At 45.8% G+C, this 14,327-nt stretch overlaps 1 protein-coding gene across 4 annotated transcripts in view; it reads right to left on the reverse strand.

Annotated features, from left to right (window-relative positions):
• The window catches only part of osbpl1a (oxysterol binding protein-like 1A), a 205,354-nt gene that overhangs the window by 153,970 nt on the left and 37,057 nt on the right, over nt 1-14,327 (reverse strand). For all 4 annotated transcript variants that reach the window (XM_043687612.1, XM_043687608.1, XM_043687611.1 and 1 more), the window contains exons 8-13: nt 12,368-12,435; nt 10,113-10,157; nt 5,774-5,847; nt 5,580-5,643; nt 4,363-4,464; nt 2,441-2,560 (exon numbers count right to left, since the gene is read on the reverse strand). In XM_043687612.1, coding sequence (XP_043543547.1) covers nt 2,441-2,560; nt 4,363-4,464; nt 5,580-5,643; nt 5,774-5,847; nt 10,113-10,157; nt 12,368-12,435 — 473 coding nt within the window. The remainder of the gene's footprint in view (nt 1-2,440; nt 2,561-4,362; nt 4,465-5,579; nt 5,644-5,773; nt 5,848-10,112; nt 10,158-12,367; nt 12,436-14,327) is intronic.

Here is a 14,327-nt window from a genome sequence, read left to right on the forward strand (position 1 = left end):
TGTTCCGAGGCAGAAGATGAGGCGTTCTTCCTCCAGGCGTCTGGTGGTGAGGGAGCGGCGGTGAAGGAGGCCCAGGCCCTGCATGTCCTTGGCAAAGTGGGAGGGGGAGTTGAAATGTTCGGCCATGGGGCGGTGTGGTTGATTGGTGCGGTTGTCCCAGAGATGTTCCCTAAAGCGTTCTGCGAGGAGGCGCCCAGTCTCCCCAATGTAGACCACAAATCCATTGTCAATTGTCGAAAAAACGCATCTGGTTCACACATGTCCTTAAGGAAAGGAAATCTGCCGTCCATAACCAGGTCTGGCCTACATGTGACTCCAGACCCAAAGCAAAGTGATTTGACTCTCAACTGCCCTCTGAAATGGCCGAGCAAGCCAGTCAGTTCAGAGACAACGAGGGATGGGCAATAAATGTGGCCAGCCAGTGATACCAATGTCCCACGAGTGATAAAAAAGATTGTTAAATGTCAACCACATTGCTGTGGGTCTGGAGTCACATGTTGGCCAGATTGGGTAAGGATGGCCAGATTTCCTTCCCTAAAATGAAGTGAACCAGATGGCATTTTCACAACAACTGGTAATAGTTTTGTGGCCATCAATACAAAAATCAGCTTTTAATTCAAGATTTTATTAACTGAATTAATAACCAATGTTTATGTTCTTCCAGAACCACTCAGCTCCTGACTGGGATAACAGCATTAGTCCAAACATATGAAAAAATTGTGACTCCGAAGGTGAGGTGAGAGTGACAGCCCTTGATATCAAGGCTACATTTGACTGGGTGTGGCATCAAGGAATCCTAGCAACACTGGAATTAATAGGAGCAAACTCTCCGCTAGTTGGAATATGGAGTCAGAGATGTACAGCACAGAAACAGACCCTTCGGTCCAACCCGTCCATGCCAACCAGATATCCCAATCCAATCTAGTCCCACCTGCCAGCACCCGGCCCATATCCCTCCAAACCCTTCCTATTCATATACCCATCCAGACGCCTTTTAAATGTTGCAATTGCATATCTGGCACAGAGGACAATGGTTGTGGTTGTTCGAGGTCAGTCATCCTAACTCCAGGAGCTCCTCACGATAGTGTTCTAGGCCCAACCATCTTCAGCTGCTTCATCAATGACCTACCCTTTGTCAGAAGGTCAAAAGTGAGGATGTTCTTGCCCATCCCTAGTTGCCCTGGCAAAGATATGATATAGATATAGAATCCCTATAGTATGGAAACAGACCCTTCGGCCCAATAAGTCCACACCAACCCTCCGAAGAGTAACCTACCCAGACCCATTCCCCTGCATTTACCCTTGACTAATGCACCTAACCCACACACCCTGAACAATATGGGCAATTTAGCATGACCAATTCACCTAACCTGCACATCTTTGGATTGTGGAAGGAAACTGTGGAGCACCCACGCAGACATGGGGAGAACGTGCAAACTCCACACAGACAGTCACCCGAGGCAGGAATCGAACCCAGGTCCCTGCCGCTGTGAGGCAACAGTGCTAACCACTGAGCCACCGTGCCACCCCAGATGGTTGCTGCCTTCTCGAACTGCTGCAGTCCTTGGAATGTCAGAAAACTCTCAATACCATTAGAGAGTGAATTCCAGGTTTTTGACTCAGCAACAGTGTCGAAGACCGAGGGGTGATCTTATTGAGGTTTATAAAATCATGCGGGGCAAGGATGGGGTGAATAACCAAAGACTTTTTCCTGGAGTGGGGGAGTCCAAAGTGTAAGGTGAGAGGGGAAAGATTTAAAAGGGGCCTGAGGGGTAGCTTTTTCACACAGAGGGTGGTACGTGTATGGAATGAGCTGCCAGAGGAAGTGGTGGAGGCTGGTACAATTACAACATTTAAAAGGTGGGTATATGAACAGGAAGGATTTAGAGGGATACAGGCCAAATGCTTGCAAACAGGACTGGGTCAGATTTGGATGTCTAGGCGATGCGAATGAGTTGGACCAAAGCGTCTGTTTCATGCTGCTTGACTCTATGACAGTGAAGGATGATGAGTGGCTTACAAGGGAACTTGCAGAAGTGCTATTCCCATGTATCTGTTGCCCACGTCTTTATTAATGTAATTGTTGTGAGTATCAGGGGTGTAGCTGCCATACTGTTTACAAACAAACATCGATTCATACAAAATTAAGGATTGGAATTAAAGTTGGGCATTTGGCCCCTCGGGCCTGTTTTGCCATTCCTCATGCTCACAAACTTGGAAATATATTGCCAGTCTTTCAGTGTTCTTGGGTCAAACTCCTAACTGAGTACAGCTCCAACAGCATGCAAGAAGCTTGTCACCATCCAGGACAAAGCAGCTCTCTTAATTGGCACCACAACCACAACCACCCACTCCCTCCCTCCCTCCCTCCACCGCCGACACTCAGTAGCAGCAGCGTGTACCACCTACAAGATGCGCAGTTTAGTGATTCAAAAAGCACCTGAAATGACTCCTGAAGAGACTCAACAGATGCTAAATCTTCATTGTCATCACTGAACTGATCGGGGGAGCAGTAGTGAGTGCTGTAGGCAGAATGTTCTTCTACTGACTGAAGCCATTTCTAGAAGCAAAACAGAAAAGAAATTCCAGAATCAGCTGGTCAAATTAAAAAGACGGTGAAATGTCAGTCGCTGGAAGGATACAAAAATTACCAAACACAGAAAATCAATCATACAATACAAGACTATTAAATTTACAAAATAGGTGTTTCATTAAAATGGTCACAGCTTCATTATAATTATGCAAATTTACCCTGCATATTTTTTAAAGAGACATCTAACTGCACGTGGGCAAAAGGGAGGACTGCAGATGGTGGAAACCAGAGTCTAGATTAGAGTGGTGCTGGAAAAGCACAGCAGGTCAGGCAGCATCCGAGGAGCTGGAAAATCGATGTTTCGGGCAAAAGCCCTTCATCAGGAATCGATTTTCCTGCTCCTCGGATGCTGCCTGACCTGCTGTGCTATTCCAGCACCATTCTAGTCTAACTGCATGTGGTCTAGTTATATTAATCGATAAGCAATCCAGAGACCTAGATAGATTAGACTGGCTGGAGCTGTCTTCCTGGATGGGAGCAGTCCGAAATCCAAAATCATGAGGAGTCTGGACACAGCAGAGAGGACGAAACTGTTCCCACCAATTGAAGGGTTGAGAAACAGGACACCGATTTAAAAATAATTAGCAAAAGAACCTATTTTGCAAAAAGTTTTGCCTTTTGCACAGCGAGTGGTTAGAGTCTGGAATGCAATGCCTGAGTCTATGGCGGAGGTAGGTTACACTGTGGCTTACAAACTGGAATTGGCAAAGCAGCAGAAGGGAAAACATCTGATTGAGCTGCAGGGAAAGAGCAGGTGAGGGGGACAAGCTAGCTTGCAGAGTGCTGGCACAGGCTTGATGGGCCAAATGACCGTTTCATGCACTGTAACCATTCCATGAACCACCACCTAGATGCTCACTCACATTGTCATAACTTCCAAGGCTTGGGACCAAGGGCTGGGAAGTGGGCTTTGTGAAGTCAGATCTTCGTTGACCAGTGCCGATATGATGGGTTAAATGGCCTCCTTCTATGCTGTGTACTTCTGTTTTGATTGCATTGCAATGAATCCAAATGAATTTTGAAACATTTTTATAACTAGAACCACCTTCACAGCTAAAATATTAAAGTGGCAGCTTGCATTTATTTGGCGCCTTTCACAATCCAGTGAGGCTTTCCTAAAGTGCAATCATTATTGTACCACAGGAAATGGTGCAACCAATGTGCACACAGCAAGACCCTACAACAGGAACGTTATACTGACCAGGTAACCTGCTATTGCTGATTAAAAACAAAATGCTGGAAATAGCTAACAGGTCAGGCAGCAAATGTAGACAGTGAAACAGAGTTTAGGAGGAAAATATTACATGAGCAGCACATACGGATGGCTAAGTGAGAAATTCTAACAAGTTAACCATGGGTTTATGTGGAGGGAGCGTGTTTGGCCGTAGGAAGGAGGTGAAAGGACAGGTGACATTTCCCCCATGTAATTGCTAACTGGGAGGTGTCGCGGGGATAGGCATCACACAATACAGGATTAGATCAGGGGGACGATGTGTTTGCTAATAGGGGGGGGTGGGTGATGTGTTTGCTAACAGGATCGCGTTGGCGATGGCGGAAATGGTAGGTGATTTGTTGAATCGGGAGGTGGAAGGTGAAGACGTGGGAAACATTACCGTTTCTGGAAGGCAAAGGGCAGAAATTCAGAGAGGGAATGGAAATGACCGAAGGCCTTACAAACCAGACGTCCACACAATGCTACATCTCACTAACCTCTTATGGACTGAGGAAGCAGTAACCAATAGATTTTTATTCCATATCGGAATACTCACTTTACTTGTTTGAGCAGGAACACCTTTCGGGTGCACTTTAAAGATGTGGATACTGTCATCAAAGCACTTGATTGAAAGGACTCTCGCCTCGGCACCTTTAACCTTGGTGATAAAACATTTCAAAGATGAGAAATCTGTAGAAGACAACTAAAATTCAACATATTATCTCGGTCTGAAATTTCCAAATGTAAAATCGGCACGAGAGGAGGAATAGACCTCTTGGCCCATCGAGGCTGTTCCAGAAATCAATACAATCCTGGTTGATCCTGGGCATCAACTCTCTCAAACACTCCCCTATCCCTCACACCACCAAGAGATCAAAGATCTGGGCGTTTCAGTATTTGTTATATCCAACCATGGAGCATCCATAGTCCTCATGGTTATGGAATTCCCAAACATGTGAAGAAATTATTTTTCGACTCATTCCTAAATGATTTTCCCTTCCTTCCCTGACCGTGCTCCCAAAGCAGCGGCAAAAGGCCTTTGGCCCATTGAACCTGCTGTGAATGAAAAAAACATTTCCACGCAGTGAATGGTCAGGGTCTGGAATACACACCCTTATACAGAGTGTGATGGAGGCAGGTTCAGTTGAGGCTTTCAAGAGGGAATTTGATAGACACCAGAAGGGGAAAACAAAAGACCCACAGACACTGGAAATCAGGAACAAAAACACCTGGTGGGCTAGTGGTTAGGATTTGGTGCTTTCACTGCCACGGCCTGGGTTCGATTCCTGGTCAGGGAAAATGCTTTACAATTCTGGTCTCCTTCCTATCAGAAAGATGTTGTGAAACTTGAAAGGGTTCAGAAAAGATTTACAAGGATGTTGCCAGGGTGGGAGGATTTGAGCTATAGGGAGAGGCTGAACAGGCTGGGGCTGTTTTCCCTGCAGCAGAGGCCGAGGGGTGACCTTATAGAGATTTACAAAATTATGAGGGGCATGGATAGGGTAAATAGACAAACTGCTGTAAAAAACTTCACCTGAAGGAGCAGCACTCTGAAAGTTTGTGATTACAAATAAACCTGCTGGACTATAACCTGGTGTCATGTGAATTCAGAATCTGAAAACATTCAGTAGGTTTGGCAACAGGGCTACTTGGAAAGGCAGGGGAGTGTGACTTGCTAGAGAGCCAGCGAGGGCAAAAATGATTGAACAGCCTCCTACTGTTCCATGCTGTGACCATTCTAACATTGAAAGGCAACAATTAAACAGATCTTACTGTACAAACAGCTTGTGTTAGATTCTTGCAACCTTGTCGGAAAACATCAGCTTTCGCATCTGACCTTCAAAAGGAGAAAGAGAGGGAGAGTGAGTGTGAGGGGGATGTGGGAGGAATCGGAATCTTCGTCCTACTGGCACAGAGGTGTAGCTTTCTCACTCCACATCACATAAATGTAATCAGTTCACACTTACTGATTGTGAAACCATGACAATACTCCGTGTTCCAAAACCACCCAAACCATATTCCAGCCAAAAAACCGGGTACGCTAGAAAAACAAAATAGATGGGAATTATTGTAAAAGAAGATCAGGGTTTTCTAATCATTTTAGCTGAGGTGCACGAATACAAAACCAAAAGCTGCGAAGACTAGAATGCGGAAACAAAAATACAGAAATAAAAATATACTATATTGGGAAAACTCAGGCAGCAGCTTTGGAGAAAAACACCAAGGTTAACATTGTAACTTAATGATTTTTCAGGACTGCAAAATGACCCGTGCTTATGAAGGATCATTGACCTAAAATGTTAACTGATTGTCTTCACAAACACAACCTGACCTGCTCGATTTGGCAACAATACCGCAGAGTTCCAGCAGAGGGCGGAAACAGTTTATTCATGAGGATAGGCAACACAGCCTCCGTTTGTAGGTATTTCCCACCTAAGCTGTACAGAAATGTTACTACACACCTGTGGAGCACTTGGGATTTGAACCCCAGCCTCCTAGCTCAGAGGGAGGGGAACTACCATTCCACCACAACAGCCCTAACTTAGCTCTTGAGTAAAGAAAGTTAATTAACAAGGCAAAAGTGAGGACTGCAGATGCTGGAAATCAGAGCCCAGATTCGAGTGGTGCTGGAAAAGCACAGCAGGTCAGGCAGTATCCAAGGAGCAGGAAAATCGACATTTCGGGCAAAAGTACTTCATCAGGAATGAAGAAGGGCTATTGCCCGAAACATCGATTTTCCTGCTCCTCGGATGCTGCCTGATTTGCTGTGCGTTTCTAGCACCAAAATTAATTAACAACCTAACAAAAGGATTTAAGGTGATTTAAAGGAGTTTCTGGGGTCAATTGAAAGAAATTATTTGCTCTGGTGATGGGAAAGTGGGGTTGGGGGAGGGGGGGAGCTGGGAAAGGAGTCCAGGACCTTCAAATCTCAGCCAGGCTGTTGTGGGTGGCAGCGACAAGTCTGTTCTCACACAAAGGCAAAGTGAAGGCCTGCAGCTCTCTGCTCTGAAGCCAGGAGTCAACTTGACCTTAGCTAAGGATCTGAGCGATAGAGACAGTTCAGGTAGCGGCGTGACAGCTCAGTGGTTAGCACTGCTGCCCCTCCGGATGATTCCAGCCTGGGGTGGAGTCTGCACATTCTCCCAGTGTCTGTGTGGGTTTCTTCCGGGTGCTCCGGTTTCCTCCCACAGTCCAGGTTAGGTGGATTGGCCATGCTAAGTTGCCCATAATGTCCAGGAATATAAAGGCTAGGTGGGTTAGCCATGGAAAAGGCAGGGTTTTAGGGATAAGGTGGGGGTAGATCTGGGTGGGATGCTTTTTGGAGGTTGGGTCTAGACCCAATGGGCTGAATGGCCTGCTTCCAAACTGTAGGGATTCTGAAGTAGAGAATCAGGCATGATCTTGGTGGACATGAAAATAAACCAGAGAAGTTTAAAGGCCTCTGTTGTTCCCCATGGGTCTTAGTCTCAGTCACTCGGTGTCTCTCTTTCTCTTCTCCGTCCCCCTTTCCCCAGTACAGCCCTGTCGTGCTATGGCATAATGGCAACTTTATCTTTTTTGTTAAATAAACCCTGCACATCCTTTCTGTAATGAAGTGACCAGGACCGCTCTCAGTGCTCAGGCTATGGTCTAGCTAACGATTTAGACAGTTTAAGGATAACAAGCAAAAGTGTTCCGCCTCGGAACACTTCAACCCCAGGGCATCAATGTGGACTTCACCAGTTTCCTCATTTCCCCTCCCCTCACCTTACCCCAGTTCCAACCTTCCAGCTCAGCACTGTCCTCAGGACCTGTCCTATCTGCCTATCTTCCACCCCACCCTCCTCTCTGACCTATCGCCTCCATCCCCACCCCCATTCACTTATTGTACCCTTTGCTACCTTCTCCCCAGCCCTAACCCCCCCCTTTACCTCTCCACCCTGGAGGCTTCCTGCCTCTATTCCCGATGAAGGGCCTTTGCCCGAAACGTTGATTTTCCTGCTCCTCTGATGCTGCCTGGCCTGCTGTGCTTTTCCAGCACCACTCTGATCCAAGTAAAAGATGGGTGCAGCAGTAGGCCTTTCAAACACGCTCCACCATTCATGACGCATCATACCTCAACTAATAAAGGAAGGAATTCCACATGCCTGTGTTACCACTTTATCCTGTTCATATCAATGGATGGGTCAGATGGGCAAAAAATGATGCATATAATTCACTCTGGGGGCAATGAATTTGGGGAGGTCCACTAAGGCAAAGGAATACCCAACAAGGGGGTGAATACTGAGAGGTGCAGAGAAGATGAGGGACTTTGGAGTAAATGTCAGCAGATTCCTTAAGGTAGCTTTGTGTGTTACCCTTGAACTGTATAAATCATTAGCTAGACCACAACCTGAGCACTGTGAGCAGTCTTGGTCACTTCATTACAGAAAGGATGTGCAGGGTTTCTTTAAAAAAAGGTCAGGGCTGCCACTGCCTCCAAACTATAGCTGTACTCCACACTGTCGACTCAAATGGCTACTTTTTGTCGCAACCCAGGCCTTTCCTCTTGTCCCCTACATGTTTACACCACAAAAACCTGTTAGATTGCAACCTCCTGGACTACTTGATGTCTCTAACTGCTTTACAGCCAATCATGTACCTTTTTGTCACGTAGTCACTGCTGTCGCATAGGGAACACAACACATTTTTCTTTCCATCACAGGCTGTAAACACCACTATCCAAACCAGAATTTATTGTCCTTTTAACTTAGGAGACAGGGGGCTCCCTTCTTGAATTGCTGCAGTCCATGTGCTGTAGGTAGACCCACAGTGTCCCCGAGGGAGGGAATTCCAGGATTTTCTTTTTTAGATTAGTTACAGTGTGGAAACAGCCCCTTCGGCCCAACAAGTCCACACCGACCCGCCGAAGCGCAACCCACCCAGACCCATTCTCCTACATTTACCCCTTCACCTAACACTATGGGCAATTTAGCATGGCCAATTCACCTAATCCAATTTTGATCCAGTGACACTGAAGTAATGGTGACATATTTCCAAGTCAGGATGGTGAGTGTCTTGGAGGGGCACCTGCAGGGGGTGGTGTTCTCCTGTACCTGCTATGCTCATCATTCTAAATGGAAGTAGTCGTGGGTTGAGGAGCCTCGGTGATTTTCTGCAGCGCATCTTGTAGATGGTACACACTGTTGCCACTGAGCGTTGATGGTGGAGGGCGTGGATGCGGTGCCAATCAAGCAGGCTGCTTTGTCCTGGATGATGTCGAGCTTCTTGAGTGTTGTTGGAGATGCCCCCCCCCACCATCCAGGCAAGTGGGGAGTATTCCATCACACTCCTGACTCGTGCCTTGTAGATAGTGGACAGGTTTTGGGGAGTCAGGAAGTGAGTTACTCGCTGCAGGATTCCTCGCCTCTGACCTGCTCTTGTAGCCAAAGTGTTTCTGTGGGGAGTCCAGTCAACTTCCCATCATTGGTAAACCCTAGGGGCATTAAATGATGGTCACACCAGTGAACGTCAAAGGGGGGGGGGTGGTTAGCCTGTCTCTTCTTGCAGATTATCATTGTCTAGCATTTGTGTGATGTGAATGCTAATCACCACCTCTCAGCCCACTGAAATTTACATTTGATATTTCAGGAGGAATTGATGGCCCAGTGGTATTATGGCTAGACTATTAATCCAAAAGACAAGATAATGCTCGAGCAACCTGGATTTGAATTCAATAAAAAGCTAAATTAAGAGTCTAATCAACAACTACTGTTGATTATCATGAAAACCCATCTGGTTCACTAACGTGGAAGGAAACTGCTGTCCTTACCTTGTCTGATCTACATGTGACTCCAGACTCACTGCAATGTGGTTGACTCTTAACTGCCCTCTGGGCAATTAGGGATGGGCAATAAATGCTGCCTGGCCAGTGGTGCCCAGATCACAACAAACAAATCAGGACCATCCCCAAACAGTCCTCTCCCATTCCAGCTGAACCGCAGATCAACCTGAATGATGTTCAGCTCTTTAATAATTTGACACAAAGTTTTGAGTCGAGGGGAATAAAACAGCCTCAACACTTTAAAATTTAAGCACATCAGCCTTTTGATTTATATTTTTAACTCTTGCACACAAATGAGAAAATGGAAATTCATTACAAAATCTCACTGAGACATGGGCCATGTCCAGAAATTATCCTCCTTACTCCACAGCCCTGCACCCACACCTATCCCCACAAAACCCTGCCTGAATTTTAATCCAGGGGAAGATTGCTTCTTTCAATTGAACTACTGTGGCTCTATCAAAACGTACAAATTGTCTCTCACACACAGGAAAAGCTGTTACCTTAAGAAGCGGTCCTTCAAATCTGTGCACCTTTTTGTACATACCCTACAAAGAACAATGAATTTGCCATTAGTTGTGTTATTTGCCCTTGCAATATTTCAGAAAATACCTCTTAAAACAGATATTTCTAAGGGCGAGTCATTGGACTCGAAATGTTAACTCTGCTTTCGTTCCACAGATGCTGCCAGACCTGCTGAGTTTGGCTGGCAATTTCTGGTTTTGTCTCACATTAATACACTTAATGGTAAGATCCTGGGGAGTGTTGCTGAACAAAGAGACCTTGGAGAGCAGATTCATAGTTCCTTGCAGGTGGAGTCACAAGTAGATAGGGTAGTGGAGAAAGTGTTTGGTCTGCTTTCCTTTATTGGACAGAGCATTGAGTATAGGAGTAGGGAGGTCATGTTGCAGGACATTGGTTAGGCCATTTTTTGAATATTGTGCACAATTCTAGTGTCCCTGTTGTAGGAAGGATGTTGGGAAACTTGAAAGGGTTCAGAAAAGATTTATGAGGATGCTTCCACTGTTGGAGGGTTTGAGCTACAGGAAGAGGTTGAACAGGCTGGGGCTGTTTTCGGAGCGTCGGAGGCTGAGGGGTGACCTTAGAGAGGTTTATAAAACCATAATGGGCATGGATCGGGTAAATTGACAACGTCTTTTCCCAGGAGTAAGGAGAACAAAACTAGAGGGCACAGGTTTAAGGTGAAAGGGAAAAGATTTAAAAGGGACCCGAGAGGCAACTTTTTCATGCAGAGGGTGGTGCATATATGGAATGAGCTGCCAGAGGAAGTGGTGGAGGCTTCATTTAAAAAGGATCTGGATGGGTATATGATGGGTATATGATGGGTATATGATGGGTATATGATGGGTATATGAATAGGAAGGGTTTAGAAGGATATGGGCAAATGGGACTAGATTAATGTAGGATATCTGGTCGGCATGGACAAGTTGGACTGACGGGTCTGTTTCCGTGCTATGCATCTCTATGACTATGCACTTTGGAAAGTTCTGGTAATTCATTGTTTTAACAGCTCAAAGTTATTGTTAAAGGTATCAAAGCAGAATCGTTCAATTATCACAGAATGTGAGGAGACCATTTGACCCATCAAAAGAATATTATTACTAGGAATCTCCTTGGAAAAACCCATCTGGTTCATGAATGTCCCTTAGGGAGGGACTGCTGTCGTCCTTACCTGGTCTGGCCTTCATGGGACTCCAGACACATCAGTTTGGCTCTTAACTGCCCTCTGAAATGGCTGGCAATTACACTCAAGAAAGTGTCTCACCACCACCTTCTCAAGGGCAAATAGGGATGGCAGATAAATAATGGTCTCTGGTTGACCATGTCTCAACCACATTTTTTAAGCAGATCATCACGTTATGTAATAAAAATTGTTAATTATGGCTGTGTCTTGTGTGTGTTCAATACTGTGTTTTTCCAAAGACATGTTAAACTCAGGTCCCTTTGGAACTCTCAGGTAGATGTCAAAGCTCTCACTGGAAGAGCAGCAGAGATGTGAACAATCCTGGCGAGAATATTCATGAAGTGAGAGAGTGACAAAGCACAAAAGAGGAAGAAAAAATGAGGGGGGGGAAAAAGTTTTGCATTTACATAGCTCCTTCCACATCCATATGACACCCCAGTGCAGTTTTCAGCCAAGAAATACTTTTGAAGAATACTCACTGTAATACAGTAGTGAACACAGCAAACAAAATAGGCTCACAAAACAAAAGTGTTTCCCCTTGTCTAGGGCCAGAAGGAATAATCTCAGAATAAGGGGCTGCCCATTTAAGACAGAGACAAGGAGGCATTTCTTCTCTCGAGGGCAGAGATTCTGTGGAACTTTTTTTTTTAACTGCAGAGGCTGGATCATTGTGTATATTCCAGGTTGAGAGACACGGATTTTTAATCAGAAATGGAATCAAGGGTTACAGGGAGAAAGGCAGGAAAGTGGAGTCAAGCATTTTCAGTTCAGCCACAATCTCATTGATTCACACTCAATGGGCCGAATGGTCTCCTTTTGCTATTACGCCTTATTGTCCTAACGATGTGATGCCAGATCATCTGTTTTAGCTCTGTCAACCAAGGGACAATATTCACCACAGAATCAGGGTTGACCCCCAAACCCCTCTCCCCCCGTCATTCTGGGATGATAACACAGCCTACTATCTTCACACTGCCGACCTCAGGAGAGTTTCTTGCGTTATACAGACTAAAACAGGTTCTACTAACAGATTTTCAGGATGGATGGACACACCTTGCTTGATTTTCCACTGAGGATTTGTCTGATTTCTGTCCCTCGAGCCAGATCCAATGGTACTTGGTCTATCAAAGAAAATAAAGAAGTGATTAGAAGATTCTGTCACTTTAGATTAACGCATGCAGCAGTGAGTACCCATCGGGGGCAGGTGTCCTAGAGTACTTTCTCTGGCAGCTCATTCAATACTCACCACCCTCTGCAAGAAAAAAATTTACCCGTCAGGTCCTTTTTAAATCTTTCCCCTCTCACTTTCAGCCTGTGCCCTCTAGTTTTGAACTCCGATACCCTAGAAAACAAAGACTTTGGCTATTCCCCCTATCCATGTCCTTCATGATTTTATACGGTTACCCTCAACCTCCAACACTGTTGCTGGTTCAGTGGAGAGTGCAGGAGGGCATGCCAGGAGCAGCACCAGGCATACTTAAAAATTAGGCGCCTAACTCGTGAAACTACTAAACAGGAGTACTTGCATGCCAAATAGCATAAGCAGCGAGTGAAAGACAGAGCTAAGCAATCCCACAACCAACAGATCAGATCTAAGCTCTGCAGCAGAACTGCCACATCCAGTCACAAACAGTGGTGGACAACCAAACAGCTCCACAAATATTCCCATCCTCAATGATGGAACAGCCCAGCACATTGCAAAAAGATAAGCATTCGCAACAAGTTTCAGCCAGAAATGCTGGGTGGACGATTCATCTCGGCCTTCTCCAGTGCTCCCCAGCATCTCAGGTACCAGTCTTCAGCCGATCCAATTCACTCCATGTGACATAGTTATAGAGCATAATTCGTCCTTGCCAACCAGGTATCCTAAACTGAACTCTCGTCCCATTTGCCTGCATTTGGTCCATATCCCTCTAAACCTTTTCTATCCACATACCTGTCCAAATTTCTTTTGAATGCTGTAATTGTATTCGCCTCTACATTTCCTCTGACAGCTCATTCCATACACACACTACCGTGTGTGAAAAACGTGTCCCTCCGGTCACTTTTAAATCTTTCCCCTCTCACCTTGAACCTACGCCTTCCAGTTCTGGACTCCCTTACCCTGGGGAAAAGACCTTGGCTTACTCTGTTCCCCCGATGATTTTTATAAACTTCTGTAAGGTCGCCCCTCAGCTGCCGACACTCCAGGGAAAACAGCCCCAGCCTATCTAGCTTCTCCTTATAACTCAAACCCTCCAGTCCTAGCAACATCCTTGTAAATTTTTTCAGTACCCTTTCCAGTTTAACCACAGCCCTCCTGTAGAAGGGCAACCAGAACTGAACGCAATATTCTAAGCGTGGTGTCACCAATGTCTTGGTATCAAGAAACAGTTGGAGACACTGAATACTGGACAGGTCATAGGCCTTGACAATATTCTGGCACTAGTACTAAAGACTTGTGCTCCAGAACTTGCCACTCTATCAACCAAGCTCTTGCAGTACAATAACAACACTGACATCTTACCTGACAGTCTGGAAAATTGCCTGGGTATGTCTTGTACACCAAAAGCAGAAAAAATCCAACCCATCCAGTAACTGCCCCATCGGTCTACTCTTGATCATCAATGAAGTGATGGAAGGTGTCACCAACAGGGCTATCAAGCAGCAGCTGCTCAGCAATAACCTGCTCAGTGATGCTCAGTGTGGGTTCCGCCAGGGCCACTCAGCTCCTGACCTCATCACAGCCTTGGTTCAAACATGGACAGAAGAGCTGAATTCCAGAGGGGAGGGGAGAGGGACAGCCCTTGACGTCAAGGCTGCATTCGACAGAGTGTGGCATCAAGGAGCCCTGGTAAAACTGGACTCAAAGGGAGTAAGGGACAAACACTCTGCAGGTTGGAGTCATACCTGGCACAGAGGAAGATGGTGGTGGTTGTTGCGAGGTCAGTCACCTCAGCAGGAGCTCCTCAGGGTAATGTCCAGGGCCCAACCATCTTCAGCTGCTTCATCGATGACCTTCCCTCCATCCTAA

Source organism: Chiloscyllium plagiosum, chromosome 4 (assembly GCF_004010195.1).
Source record: "Chiloscyllium plagiosum isolate BGI_BamShark_2017 chromosome 4, ASM401019v2, whole genome shotgun sequence".
Taxonomy (NCBI): Eukaryota; Metazoa; Chordata; class Chondrichthyes; order Orectolobiformes; family Hemiscylliidae; genus Chiloscyllium; species Chiloscyllium plagiosum.